The 12329-nt window shown below is 42.6% G+C and overlaps 1 protein-coding gene across 2 annotated transcripts; it reads left to right on the top strand.

Annotated features, from left to right (window-relative positions):
* The first annotated feature begins 1905 nt into the window (after window positions 1-1905).
* GHITM (growth hormone inducible transmembrane protein) lies at window positions 1906-12037 on the top strand. 2 transcript variants are annotated; one of them, XM_054277034.1, is made up of 9 exons: window positions 1906-1982; window positions 3325-3484; window positions 5000-5099; window positions 5334-5445; window positions 6686-6827; window positions 7851-7959; window positions 9056-9244; window positions 9790-9961; window positions 10779-12037. In XM_054277034.1, exons 2-9 carry the CDS (start codon window positions 3356-3358, stop codon window positions 10864-10866), a joined length of 1041 nt encoding a protein of 346 aa, XP_054133009.1. In that variant the 5' UTR covers window positions 1906-1982; window positions 3325-3355; the 3' UTR covers window positions 10867-12037. The 2 variants fall into 2 exon arrangements, with proteins under 2 accessions (XP_054133009.1, XP_054133010.1); XM_054277035.1 differs by having other exon boundaries at window positions 1910-1978.
* The last annotated feature ends 292 nt before the right edge of the window (window positions 12038-12329 follow it).

Here is a 12329-nt window from a genome sequence, read left to right on the forward strand (position 1 = left end):
GCAGCATCACTGGGGACACAGGGACCAAAGTCCTGTCCCAGAGAGAGGTGCAGGGACACCCCAGGCAGGATCCAAGCAGCTGCTCCCAAGTGAGAAACCCCCAGGACTCAGGGGCTGCTGCTGCCCCGCTCACACAGGGATTTGGCCAGCTGGAGCATTTACAGGTGTTCACCATCAAGGAGCAAAGGAAATCCTGTGAGAAGGCTTCTACAGCTGAGCTAGCTGCAGGGTGGGCCATGGGTAGACTTGGGTTGTTTCTGACAAAAGTATCTATTTAAGAAACAGTTTGGGGAAAAGCTGGGATGAGTATCTTATTTGAAAGTCTCAGGAGAGTTCTTTACATGATTATATGCTGTAGTAAAAGAGGTAACTTTGATTCCTTGCATAAATTATTACTATTAATAACTTAATTATAAATTTAAATATTAATTATTATAATGAATCCTTTAGTACCTAACAATTATAGAGTGTTACAAACTCTGAAATAAGCACTCCAAGTCTCTAAATAAACAACACATTCATGGCCTGAAACTGACTTTTTTTTTCTTGTGTTGTAGGAGACCTCAATACCATAGAGACCAAAGCTCTGGATTGTCACTTACTCCAACAGAAAGCAAACAAGTGTCAGAGTAGGTAAGAATCAGACCTCAAACCCCAGTAGCTATGGCCTCCTCTGATGGAATTTCCACCTTTCTGTTATGTATTCTTCTGCTTCATTCTTCTAAATTCAAATTCTTCCTCATGATCTTACATGCTGGTACACTTTGAGATCTCTTCCATATCTAATCTCTCTTATCCTGACTTTCATTTTATGAACTAGCAGGTAACTGTATTTCCTTTCTTACAGTTTAAACAAGGAGACTCTGAGATACAGAAAGGATAACCTCACAATTCTCAAAAGCGTATCTGTAACTCTCATTATGTTTCTAGACTTAATCCTATATTCAACACATCTTTTTTTATTATATTTGTCTTTGATCCTGCTCAAGACCCTTCACAGTCTGTTTTACTTGGCAGTGAAGAACCATGGCCATATGTAGTGTTAAGGTTGAAACTACACAGCTGTGGTTGGAGAGTGGAGCTGGAAAGGGGCTTCCTAAGCAAAATCTGATATCAATTTGAGGATTTGCTAGTCCAGGGAAGTGCTGCTCTGTCCTTCCTAAGGCTCAGTACAGGATTCAACTTGGAAAAAACCTCAGAGCTCCATTTGGAGTGAGGCTGGAAGGAAGGTCCCAGTACAGAGAGATGGCTCAGCCCAGAACGGAACGTTTAGCCTGGGAAGGACTATGGAGCACCCCTGCAGGGCCAGGATTAGAGCGGGCAGCGCCCATTTTTGTAATTTACATACACAACGCTGCTTTGTGTGCTCATCCAGTAAGCGAGCACCAGCCTTAGAGCATGCACTGTACCCACAAGGAAGAGAGATGTAACTGCAAAGGGGTTACAGAGGGGAGTGCTATGCTGTAAGGGCAGGAACCGCAGAGCTCCTGAGCTCTGACACGCTGGGAAGGACGAGCCTGAACCGCACAGGCGGCACATGCCGTGAGCGGGCTGCAGGCACGGTCAGGGGGCCGGCAGTGTAACGCGGCACTCCCTGAGCATTCACGGCAGTCCCGGCACCCCTCCATGGCGGCACCGCTCCATGGCGGCACTGCCCCCTCACGCACCCCCTGCCCGGGCACACCCCGGCCCGGCCCCGCCCCGCCCCGCCCCGCCCCGCCCCGCCCCGCGCGCGCCCCCTGCCGGCGCGCCGCCCGCGCGCTTCCAGAACCATCGCTGCCCCGGCCAAAGATGGCGGTCGCGCGCGCGTCACCGCCCCGCCGGCCAATGGTGGCCGCGCGTCGGGGTCACGTGGCGGGAGCGAGCCAGTCGCCGGCGGGGCGGTTTGGCGTCACTTCCGCTGCCGGGGGGCCGGGCCTGGTGTGGCGGCGGAGCGGGGCCGATCGCGCAGGAGGCGGCGGGACCGCGCCGGGCCGGGGCAGGTGCGGGGCCCCTGGGGCCGGGGCGGGACCGGGCGGGGGCAGCGCAAAGCCGGAGAGGGCCCGGACTGAGTCGGGTGCCGCCCTGTCGGGGCTGGGAGGGGTTTGTGCGCGCTGTGGTGCGGCAGTGACTCCCCGGCGCTACGTTACGCTACTGCCAGTTAATGTGTGGGAGTGTTCTGGTCTTAATTCTCGGCTCTCCGCCCTCCTTGCTCTTGGTAAAACACTTGAAGTTACCTTGCTCTAAATGCTCATTCCCAAAAACTAAAGGTAAAATCGCCGTGTTGGCCCTGTCAGTTCCCGCAGGCCGTGCCATCCCTGCGTTTGGTGGCACGGTCGGGACGAACCTGGTGTAACTTCCCGTTACAAACGCGGCATTTCATAACTGCTGCAGAGCCAAGGGACCTTCCAGCAGCAGCATTGTTCTGTGCTCAGTCACTGCTCTGTGATTCGTGCGGGCTGCCCAGTGCTCTGCATGCTTGCTTCTCACCCGTGGTTAAACCTGCCTTTCTTTAGAATACTCTTAGCTCATGCTGAGCACTGCACCCGTAAGGTATGACCGCTCATTTGAAAAAAGGCCTTGGTAGTTCCGTGATGTCAGGGGTTGTGTGTAGTTGTAATTTAGGGACATTAAAGTGACTCCAAGGCCTTGGGATTTTTTGTATGATGTGCACTATCTGTGGCAGTGAGTTGGCAGTTTTCATGCTCCCTGTGGGACACACACAGGCTGGTTCTGCTGGTGCTGTGAGTTCCCCGTGAGTGGTGTCACTGTGTTCTGGTCAGAATTGCTTAGGATGATCTGAAGCTGTGTTCTGGGCTGTGACCTTGATGGAGTGCTGTGCCCAGAAAGCTAACTTTAAAGGACAGCTTAAAATCTCTCTCTGACTGTATTCCACCATACATCTTGTGCTGTTTGCTCATTTGGGTTTATACTTCTGTGGAGTTTTAAGTAAATTTGGAGGGCAGAGCAGTCAAGCAGTGTTGTGTCTCAAAATGAAGGTTAGTTGCCAAAGTAACTCAAACGTAAGTACATAAAGGGTCTTAGTTTAATTTGTGCATATGAAAAGTGGAATGTGATCCTGTTTTTGAGTTAATTGTGAGAGAGAAGTCTCTGATTAAACTTATACAGGTATAAATACAGGTAAAACAAGGTTAAACTCTGTATTTGAGAAGATTTTGCCCCCTATTACAGTACTTCAGTGATAGTGCTGCTTTTACTATAGATAATCTATGGTTGGTTGGGTTTTTTTATTATTTCTGTTGTAGTTGAGAGTAAGTAGTTTGTGTATCCTGTCTGAAAACCATGTAACAAAATAGCAAAACACTTTTTCTTGTGCATTTGCAGGAGCACAGTGTGTTAGGTTATCTCAGCAACCATGCTGGCTGCCAGGCTGGTGTGCCTGAGGGCACTGCCGTGCCAGACCATCCGCCCCACCATCACTCAGGCTTCCCCAGCCTTGAGGAGCTCCAGCATCAAGGCATACAGGCTGTGGCAGCCTAGCCAGGTAAGGTAACTCTCCTTCTCATGGCCCTGACTGCACATGTTTTAAAGGGTTCAGTGTATTGATTGCTAAAAGAAGCACTTTGCATGGAGTACCTGATGTGAATGAGCATGAGCCTTCTGCTTGTTTGAGGCACCTGCTCTAATTTACTGAAGGAAAAATGTTCTTCAGTCTAAACACAGGGGTTTTGGAGCAGAATAAGTGAAATCTTCTCTTTCAGTGACTGACTTGTGTCTTGAAATTAATGGGCAAAATAGATACTTAGGGATGGACAGGCCTTACTAGGTAAGGTGGGAAGAACAGAAATTCTTGTCCTGCCTGTTCCCAAGTTAGAGTCTTAAATGTAACATTAAATTAAACACTTTGTTTTCAGTTATTTTAGTCCCAATATGTGTTCAGAGCTGTGGTGCAGGTTAGAGCAGTTTCTGAGCTATGGCAGGACAGTCACAGATCTGAGCAGCATTTTTAGAAACCACACTGTCATTATCCTGAGACACTGTTTGTCCTTCTCTGAGAGAGGGTGTCTCAGACCTGCAGCTCACAACTCTTAGGGGCTGCTGTTGCTCTTCTGCCATCTTGATGAAAGTGCTAGGGGAAAATTCTTCACCTCTTTTGTACTTTTCTCTTAAGCATTCTAAGTTTGTAGGGACATGGTGGGCTTTTTTGTTTGTGAGTTTTCTAGCATTGGGCTGGATTTCATTAGCTGCCAAGCACAACCAAACTGAAGGGCTCTGGTAAATCCCTTGAGTTGCAGTGCTCTAATGCCTGATGAGAGTAATGCTTGTAGGTTTTCTCTTTTAGTGCTGAAACAAACTCACAGCTTGATGTGAGTCCTTGACTGCTCAGATGCAATTTTAATTTAAAAAGTCCTGTAAAAATGGTAAGAAAACATAAAGTTGTTTTTGAATTTATTATGAGTGTATTCTCTGTTGCTCCTGCAGCTCACTAACACTTGGAGCAGCATAATTACTTGGAGCTTGTTGACCTTAAAAATCTTGAGTTTCTAGGCCTTCATTCAAGGTTTGTTCTATAAATCAAGGTTAGACTTGAAAGCAAGAAATCTGTGCTGCTTTTCCAGCTTTAGTGTCTCTAAAATAGCAGGAAAGTATTGTGCAGAATTTTTTTTTACATTGAAGTGTTTGCATGAAGAGTGTTTTAGCATAGAAAGCAAAAGGCTTTTTTACAAAACAAAAAAGCAATGATTATGTTTTTATATTTAACAGAGAGGCTTGTGGCAGTGTGTAGTACAGTGGGACTGAAGTAGAAGAAATGCAGTCTGAATATTCCAGCATCACTGCATTGGTTCTGTGTTTCTAAAATATGTTAATGTTTTTCACAAAGTTTCCTAAACTTTAATGTTCACTTGTTTACCTTGGGCACAGTTGCTTTGTATGTATGAAGGTAAACACAGATTAATAAGAGATTAATTAACAATTTTAAGTGTAGCAAGTAAGTTGGTAAGATTATCTTCTATTTTGTTTCATTAAATATTTCTTATGTTATTTCTGAATTTAACAGAGTTATGCCACCAGAGCAAGAATGGGTTCAAGGCGTGGAAAACTTGGCCAGGATGTGAAAGATGCAGCATTTGAGCCATCTGCAGAAGCTGCACTTAAAGGTAGTGGAGCTCTGCCTTAAATACTGAGAATCTTTCAACATGAACTTAAAACTTCCTCAGAGGAATGTGTTTTTCACTACTGAAACAGGTAGTGAACTTGAAGTGAAGTGAAGCTTTTAGAAGAAGGGGTAAAGTGGAGCAGCTATTGCAGATAGATCAAGATTCACATGAGGATGTTGTTAACTGTCCAAGAAAAGCATTAATGAGGATGTGTGTTTGTATTTCTTTCCCCAGCTGATCGCCTGGGGAGGTTCATTGTTGCTGGAGGGGCTGCTGTTGGCCTGGGAGCCCTGTGCTACTATGGAATGGGCTTGTCCAGTGAGACTGGGGCTATCGAAAGGGCTGCGTAAGTAACGTGGTGTATTTCCCTCTCCAGTGCAGCAAACCTCCTCTGTGGCTGCTGTCACCCAGTGTACTCTCAGCTTAGATTTTTCTATGCTCTGAAGAGTAAACCCCCACCTGTGTCTCTGCAGGCTTTTAAAGCAAAATTAGAATTTTTTAGCCTTAAACAGATAGTAGTTACCTGAGTGAGTTTGTTTTGCTAAATCTAATGTGAAGAGTGTATAAACTTGTCTCATGAGGTGTGCTCCAGATAACTTAGGGAGTGTGGTCTTCTGAAAAGCATTGCTAAGACAGTTTCCCTGGTGTTCTTATGAGACTGTACATTCAACTTTAATAGAGTTGTTAAAAAAGTCTCCATTAAACACAGTATCTTGCCATAAGCTTTTATATAATAAGCATATTCTTAAAACTTAAGTGAATTGCTTCTTGGTCAAAAAAACCCCTGGCTAATGGCAAAACTGTATAGTTAGACTTGAAAGATGGGTAGTAATAAGCATGGGCTTGGGAGAGGTGTGTTGGGGATATTTTTCTTTATTTTGCAGGTGGAAATGGCAGTCAGCGTTTATAATGAACGTGTGTCATTTGTGTCTGTGAGAAGCTTGTTATAGATCTATGTCTAGTTTTTTTCTGCACAAGTCTTGATTAACAGGTCAAAAGAGTGAAATGGGAAAAAATATATGCACTGCGTTCAAATTTAGTGTTAGCAGGGAAAGTTTTCTTTCTGTAGTGTGAGCAAATGATACTGCAGAAACTCACTCGTGTCCAGGTCTGTTGCTATTGTTAGAGCTCTCAGAATGACGTTTGTGTCCTGTGGTGTCAGATAACCGTGTGCACTATGACTCAGCAATTTGGGAGCTGCTCAGCAGGCTGAGCAGTGCCAGTACACATTCTGTAGACCTTTTACCTGAAACCAGTTTGTTATATACCCACATCATTCTTTTTCTTTTTTTGTGTGTAAATCATTCATTACTCTGTTTTCTGTGCATGCTTCCTGCTTAGAATTGAATTATAGTCAGCATTATTTGTAATTTTCAATGTTTCTACTGAGTTAATACTAGGGACTGACAAGTTCAGTCCCCACTGTAAAGTAAACTCATGGCAGAAGTTGCTAGACCTCATCATTATAATGAAACCTCCCTTATATCCATGGCTATGAATGCACTTAACAGCTTGATTGTGTTTTTAGCTGCTCTCTGCTGTGAACCTGCTAACTGCACAGCTCTGTGTGACTGCTTCTTTTGCAGTATTTGGCCACAGTATGTGAAGGACAGGATTCACTCTACGTACATGTACTTTGCGGGCAGCATTGGCATGACAGCTCTGTCTGCTGTAGCAGTGAGCAGAACTCCTGCAATCATGAACCTCATGACAAAGGGCTCCTGGCTGGTAAGCTTTGTTATAAAAATAAAAGTATTTGCTGAAGAATGCCACCAACTGATGGTTGATATTAAAAAATCCAAGAAATATAACTGCTTGGTGGAAAGTAAGGGAAAACTTAACCTACATTAGTGTCCTTATCCAGAAAGACTATTCAGGTATCCTGATGATACTTTATGATGTAAGATTTGGTGATTGTAGTCACATTCTGACATGTGTTTTGTATACTGATAGTTTGCCAAAGATAAATTACATGAGCAAAACCCACTATACTGCCCTTACCAGCTGTATATGTGCAAGTAAGAACCTCTTAGAAATAGCTACCTAAAGGTAATGGCACACTATTGCTGTCTGTAAATAGAGACTGAGGTCCCTGTGCATGCTTACTCTGCCCTGTGGCACTTTTAAAGCTGTCCCTGTTTGCCAAGGCTGAAACAATACTGGTAGGCTTAGTATGTATTCAGTGTGTTACGTGGAGTGAAACAGCAACAGTTAAATGCCAACACCTGCATAAGTTAGGGAGGTGAATTTGGTAAAGCATCATTGGTGATAAAACTTGTATACTTCTGACCAGTTTGGTAGATGTTGAATGATTCTGGTTGGAATCATGAGTAAGAAGAGGCACCAAGGTTAAAAAATGGTTGGTAGTAAAAGCCAGTAAATTAGGTGTTGGTTTTAGATAGAGAAATGTACAAGAAAAGAAGGAAGGCTAACACATTTCAGGTACCTTCATGAGAGTGAGGGGCAGAACCATGGATTTTCCCTTTCTTACTTTACACAGGCAAGAGAGTTGCCAACTTCATTGTTAAATTTGGGTTTCTGGAAAACTGAGTAAAATAAATGAAAATTACTGCAAGCTAAGATCTGCAAAGATTTGACTGTAACGTTTCAGGAGTAGAATCGATGAATGTTCCCTCCAGTTGTGAATTAGGTTGCTGTTTTCAGAATCTGTGTTGCCTTTTAGACTAGGAGATTAGAACAGAGACCATATGTCCATATGCTAACTTGAGCTCTGTAATGCTGTTTCTTCAGGCAATTGGTGCAACTTTTGCAGCCATGATTGGTGCTGGAATGTTGGTCAGGTCCATATCCTATGAACATAATCTCGTAGCTAAACATGCAGCGTGGATGCTGCATTCAGGTATGTGGTTTCAGTGTTTGTTGTAGAGATGTCTGTGCTTCAGCGTGACCAAATGCTTACTTTAATAAAATTCTGGCTTTAAAGTAAATTTTTATATACTGCTGTAGGGGAGTCAAGGTTTTTCAGAGATCAGAGACAATTCCTGGATGTCAGGGAAAGATGTCTGAAGTGTCCTTAACCGAAGTCTAGTTTTTTCATAGTCTTCTAAAAGTCATGCTCAAGTTAAACTAGGTTAAACTTTAAGTACAAACAGTCCACGCTGAAAATGGAACTAGATGGTTTCATGGCTGCTTTGGTTTTGTCACTGCTTTCTAACACTACCACTTCTCTGAGTGCTCTTGCCTACAGTAACCATTCTTGGAGGCATTTGAAACCTGACTTTAAAAAAAAAAGATTTTGGTATTAGTTTACTTTTGATCTGTACTCACAGCTAAAGTACCTGATAGACACACATCTCAATTTCTCACTAATGATACCAACTTCAAATAATAATGGCTCTCATTTTTCAAAACTGTTTTGATAGAAATATTTTGAAATTCAGAAAAGACATGTGGAGGTTGGGCACTGGAATTATATTTGCCTCTCCAGAGCTAACATATCTGCCAAGAAGAAATTATGTTTATTGTAGTGATTGTTTTCAAGTGAAAAAACCTAATGAGATATTAATGGGCTAGATACTAGATACACATTTCCTACAAGCCTCTAGCAAAAAAAATCTGACTTACTTGCCTAATTGTTGTATCAGAAATCTGTCCTGCTTTTAAGTGTTGCATGCTCCTGTTATTATGTAGTTGAGAAGTCCCTGCTAAATATCTCTTCTTACCAGCTGCTGTGAACCAATCAGTATGTTGACTTTTGTTAGTCTTTCTTCCCCAGTAGGAGGTTCCTGAAGTGTTCTAATGCTAAATAAAAGTGCATAATGGAGTTTAAGGTTGCTAATTTGTGCTTCCTTCTAGATAAGAGCACAATGAAGTGCATTGGTGTTTTGTAGTGTGTGGATTACTTGGAGCCATGCCATCTGGCTGGAGATGAAAATCAAGTGGGTTTGGCGTGTGGTGTTCCAAGTGTTACATGTGTTCTGTTTTGCTTTGCCTAGGTGTCATGGGTGCAGTGGTGGCTCCTCTGGCCTTCCTTGGTGGTCCTCTGCTCATCAGAGCTGCCTGGTACACTGCTGGAATTGTTGGGGGGCTCTCAACTGTGGCCGTGTGTGCTCCAAGTGAAAAATTCCTGAACATGGGAGCACCCCTTGGCATAGGTTTAGGTTTTGTTATTGCTTCTTCAATCGGTAAGATACTGTTTCAATTCTTTCATATAAAGTGGTTTGTGAACTTAAGCTACTGTGGTGCAGCTCACAGTTGCAGGCTGGTCTTCTCAGTGAAGATTTGCCTTAAATATAGTCCTTGCAACTCCAGTACAGCAGAAAATGTTCTGTCATATTTGTTCTTGAAAAGGAACATGAAGTTGTGGTTCTGGCAGATGTTAATCTGGCAAACAACTGATAGGGGTGCCTTATGTTTTAGATACTGCCAGTGAGTAGGGAAGGCAGTAAATGTGATCTTAGTTCTCGAGCCACTTGTTTTCCTTCATGTGTTTTAGTCATTGTTGTAGTCATAGGTACTTTCACCTGAAGAAAAATGCACACAGTTCCCTAGGGTGTTCAAAATGAACAGGTCGGGTTGTGCATGCTAAAGCTCTTGGTATCAAACACACACCACAAACTGAGAATTGAATTGAATGCTTACTGGACAGTGTGTGCTCCAGTGAGTGGAGTTTGAGCTAAGCCAGAGTAGCAGGCAGTGATGTTTACCACCTCTGTCCCTGGCTCTCCAGGATCCATGTTCCTGCCTCCCACCTCTGCCTTCGGCGCCGGGCTGTATTCAGTGGCGGTCTATGGCGGGCTGGTGCTGTTCGGCATGTTCCTGCTCTATGACACACAGCTGGTGATCAGGCGGGCCGAGACGCTGCCCCTCTATGGTGTGGTCAAATACGACCCCATCAATGCGTAAGTGTTCTCTGCTACCGCAGCTGCTCTGCGGGCTGGGTAAGAGTTTGCCTCAAGTTACATTGAAGCATGCTTTGAAAATAGCCTTTTAAAAGTGTATTGCTGTTCAATGTGAAGAATCACAGGGTTTGAAAACAACGGCGACAAAATAGCTGCTGAAGTTAAAACTGAAATCATTGTGAGAGACAGAATTGAGCGTGTGATGTCACATGCCTCCAGCAATGCATTCTAAAATGTGTTTTGGTTTTCTAAAGCATTGCTGGCAGAATTTATACCTGCTTGCTGAAAATAACTGTCACTATCAGTTGAGAGGAAAAAAAGTTAATCTTCCCGTAGTCATTTAATATTTATTAGTCTTTGTCATTAAATAGAAAAGCTGCAGTGGTGTCATAGGGAAGGAAGGATTGACTCTTCAGTAAAGACCAAGTCTGACTAACAAGTAACTTTCTTGTAAATGTCTGTCTGATCCTAGGTGAATTCTTACTTCCTTTGGTTCTGTTTTATTCTAATTAAAGCAGAGTAATACTGATCTTCTTGAAAATTTTTGGACATAAGCAGATTAAAGTTCAATATAAAAGCAGAGGCTCCTGTATGAGTGCAGGATACTGTCTGTTAGGATTTCTGTAAATAGTTCTTGCTGGCAGAGATGGTAGAACAAAACACAGGTGTTCTTTGACATACAAAGCACTGAGGGCAGTCATAGCTGGGTTTTGTAAAGATAGTTCATGCAGGCTCCTAAAATTAAGTATAATGGTGGGAAACAGCAAATAATTCTGTGTCTGTTCAACAGCAGTAACTGTAATTTCTTGTTCCCTAGATGCCTGGGTATCTACACTGATACACTGAACATCTTCATTCGGGTGGCCACCATGCTTGCAGGTGGTGGAGGTGGCAGGAAAAAGTAAACAGAGACTCAACTTTGCAACTGTCGGACAGACTACCCAGTGCACATATTAAATAAACATTCATGATTAAAGCAGTAATGCTCCAAGTGAGAATTTTAAAGCATTTCAGCATATTGGTTCAGTGCAATGTGATTCAGTCTTAGTTTTTCTTCAAACACTTTGCAGCTCTGTTTAAAATAGTCTGAACTGCTTCTTCTAATTGTACATTATTTTGGGAAAGTAAATTATTTTTAATATATGAATAAAATAGTCCTACCTGCTTTTTGAGGGGTTTGATGGCAGTTCAACTCTTACTTTCACTTATTTTTTTTTTTTAAACTGTTGTTGCATAGTAAAGAAAGTAATTTTTGAACTGGTATCCCATAGGCAGATAGGCGTACAAGCTACTTCATGAAGTGCTGCTTAGATGCATCAATTTTCTGTTAAGGTTCATAAATTCTATTTTAGTGGCATCTTCAGAAGAAGTGAATAAATTGTGTATGGCCCTAAATGCAATCATGACTTTGATCTGGGCAGAAATATCAGAAAAGATTAAGCAGGATTTCACAGGTTAGATGACCAAAAAGTGTAAAGGAGACAGGATATGGGAACTATGCAGCATTTGTCCCATATGAACTTCAGTCTCCTTCTGGAGTACACATGAGAATTCCTTGCTTTAATGTTGACTGGCTATAATAGCTACCTTATTTTGATACTAGATTTATAAAACTGTTGAATGGCAATATAGCTGTGTCTTTCTTCTGGTGGCTGAATTCCTGTACTGCAGATGAAGGTCTGTCCTTCAGAAGAGCTCCTAGTGGTCATCTCTTGGAAGTTTGTACAATTGGCACAGAAACTGGGAATTCAGAATGGCATGCTGTAAACCCCAGCATCATAAATTGGTCCTACTGTTGTGTGCATTATTAGTCTGTTTACCTCTTTTCCAAATTGATCTGTTAAATGTGGTCTAAAAGAAATGTTCCCTAACACTAAAATTAATTTAACAGTAAGAAATTTATACTTTCCATACTCTTTTTCTGTATGTTGGAATAAAAGGGGAGTTCTTGGGCCATGAAAATTTTGACCTAATGTCAACAGGTCTTATTTTCAGTTTCTGGCAAATATGTTATGTTTATGTATTGACCTATGAACAATAAAATTCTAGCCTCACAAGTTGACTACTCTCACTTTTCCCCATGTTAATAGAAATATTTTAGTACCTCTGCACTAACAGCTTGGTGAAGAGTACTATAAATATTTTTTTGTTACAGTTACAATTTCCTTTTTAAGAGAGTACATATTCCTCTGTAAAAAAATCTGCAAAGATGCTTCTCAATTTTCACTGGCTAGCACCTTTTTGGGGGTGTTTCCCAGTTGGAGGATACTGGCTACACTTGAAGAAGTTCTGTTGGTGTCACCTGTTGGCCACTTACTGCAGCCAGTGCTACTTTTATGTTTGTCACACACTGTAGTATTTTTTGACT

Source organism: Melozone crissalis, unplaced genomic scaffold (genome assembly GCF_028551555.1).
Source record: "Melozone crissalis strain CALT ecotype California unplaced genomic scaffold, PUWL_Pcris_2 ptg000019l_1, whole genome shotgun sequence".
In the NCBI taxonomy this organism is placed as follows: domain Eukaryota; kingdom Metazoa; phylum Chordata; class Aves; order Passeriformes; family Passerellidae; genus Melozone; species Melozone crissalis.

What these genes read in the sequence shown, in the direction of transcription:
- GHITM (XM_054277034.1), top strand. Translation starts at nt 3,356, where the DNA reads ATGCTGGCTGCCAGGCTGGTGTGCCTGAGGGCACTGCCGTGCCAGACC. An exon ending in AGCGTGGATGCTGCATTCAG is followed by an intron (nt 7,960 to 9,055) that starts GTATGTGGTTTC and finishes TGCTTTGCCTAG; the next exon opens with GTGTCATGGGTGCAGTGGTG. An exon ending in AAATACGACCCCATCAATGC is followed by an intron (nt 9,962 to 10,778) that starts GTAAGTGTTCTC and finishes CTTGTTCCCTAG; the next exon opens with ATGCCTGGGTATCTACACTG.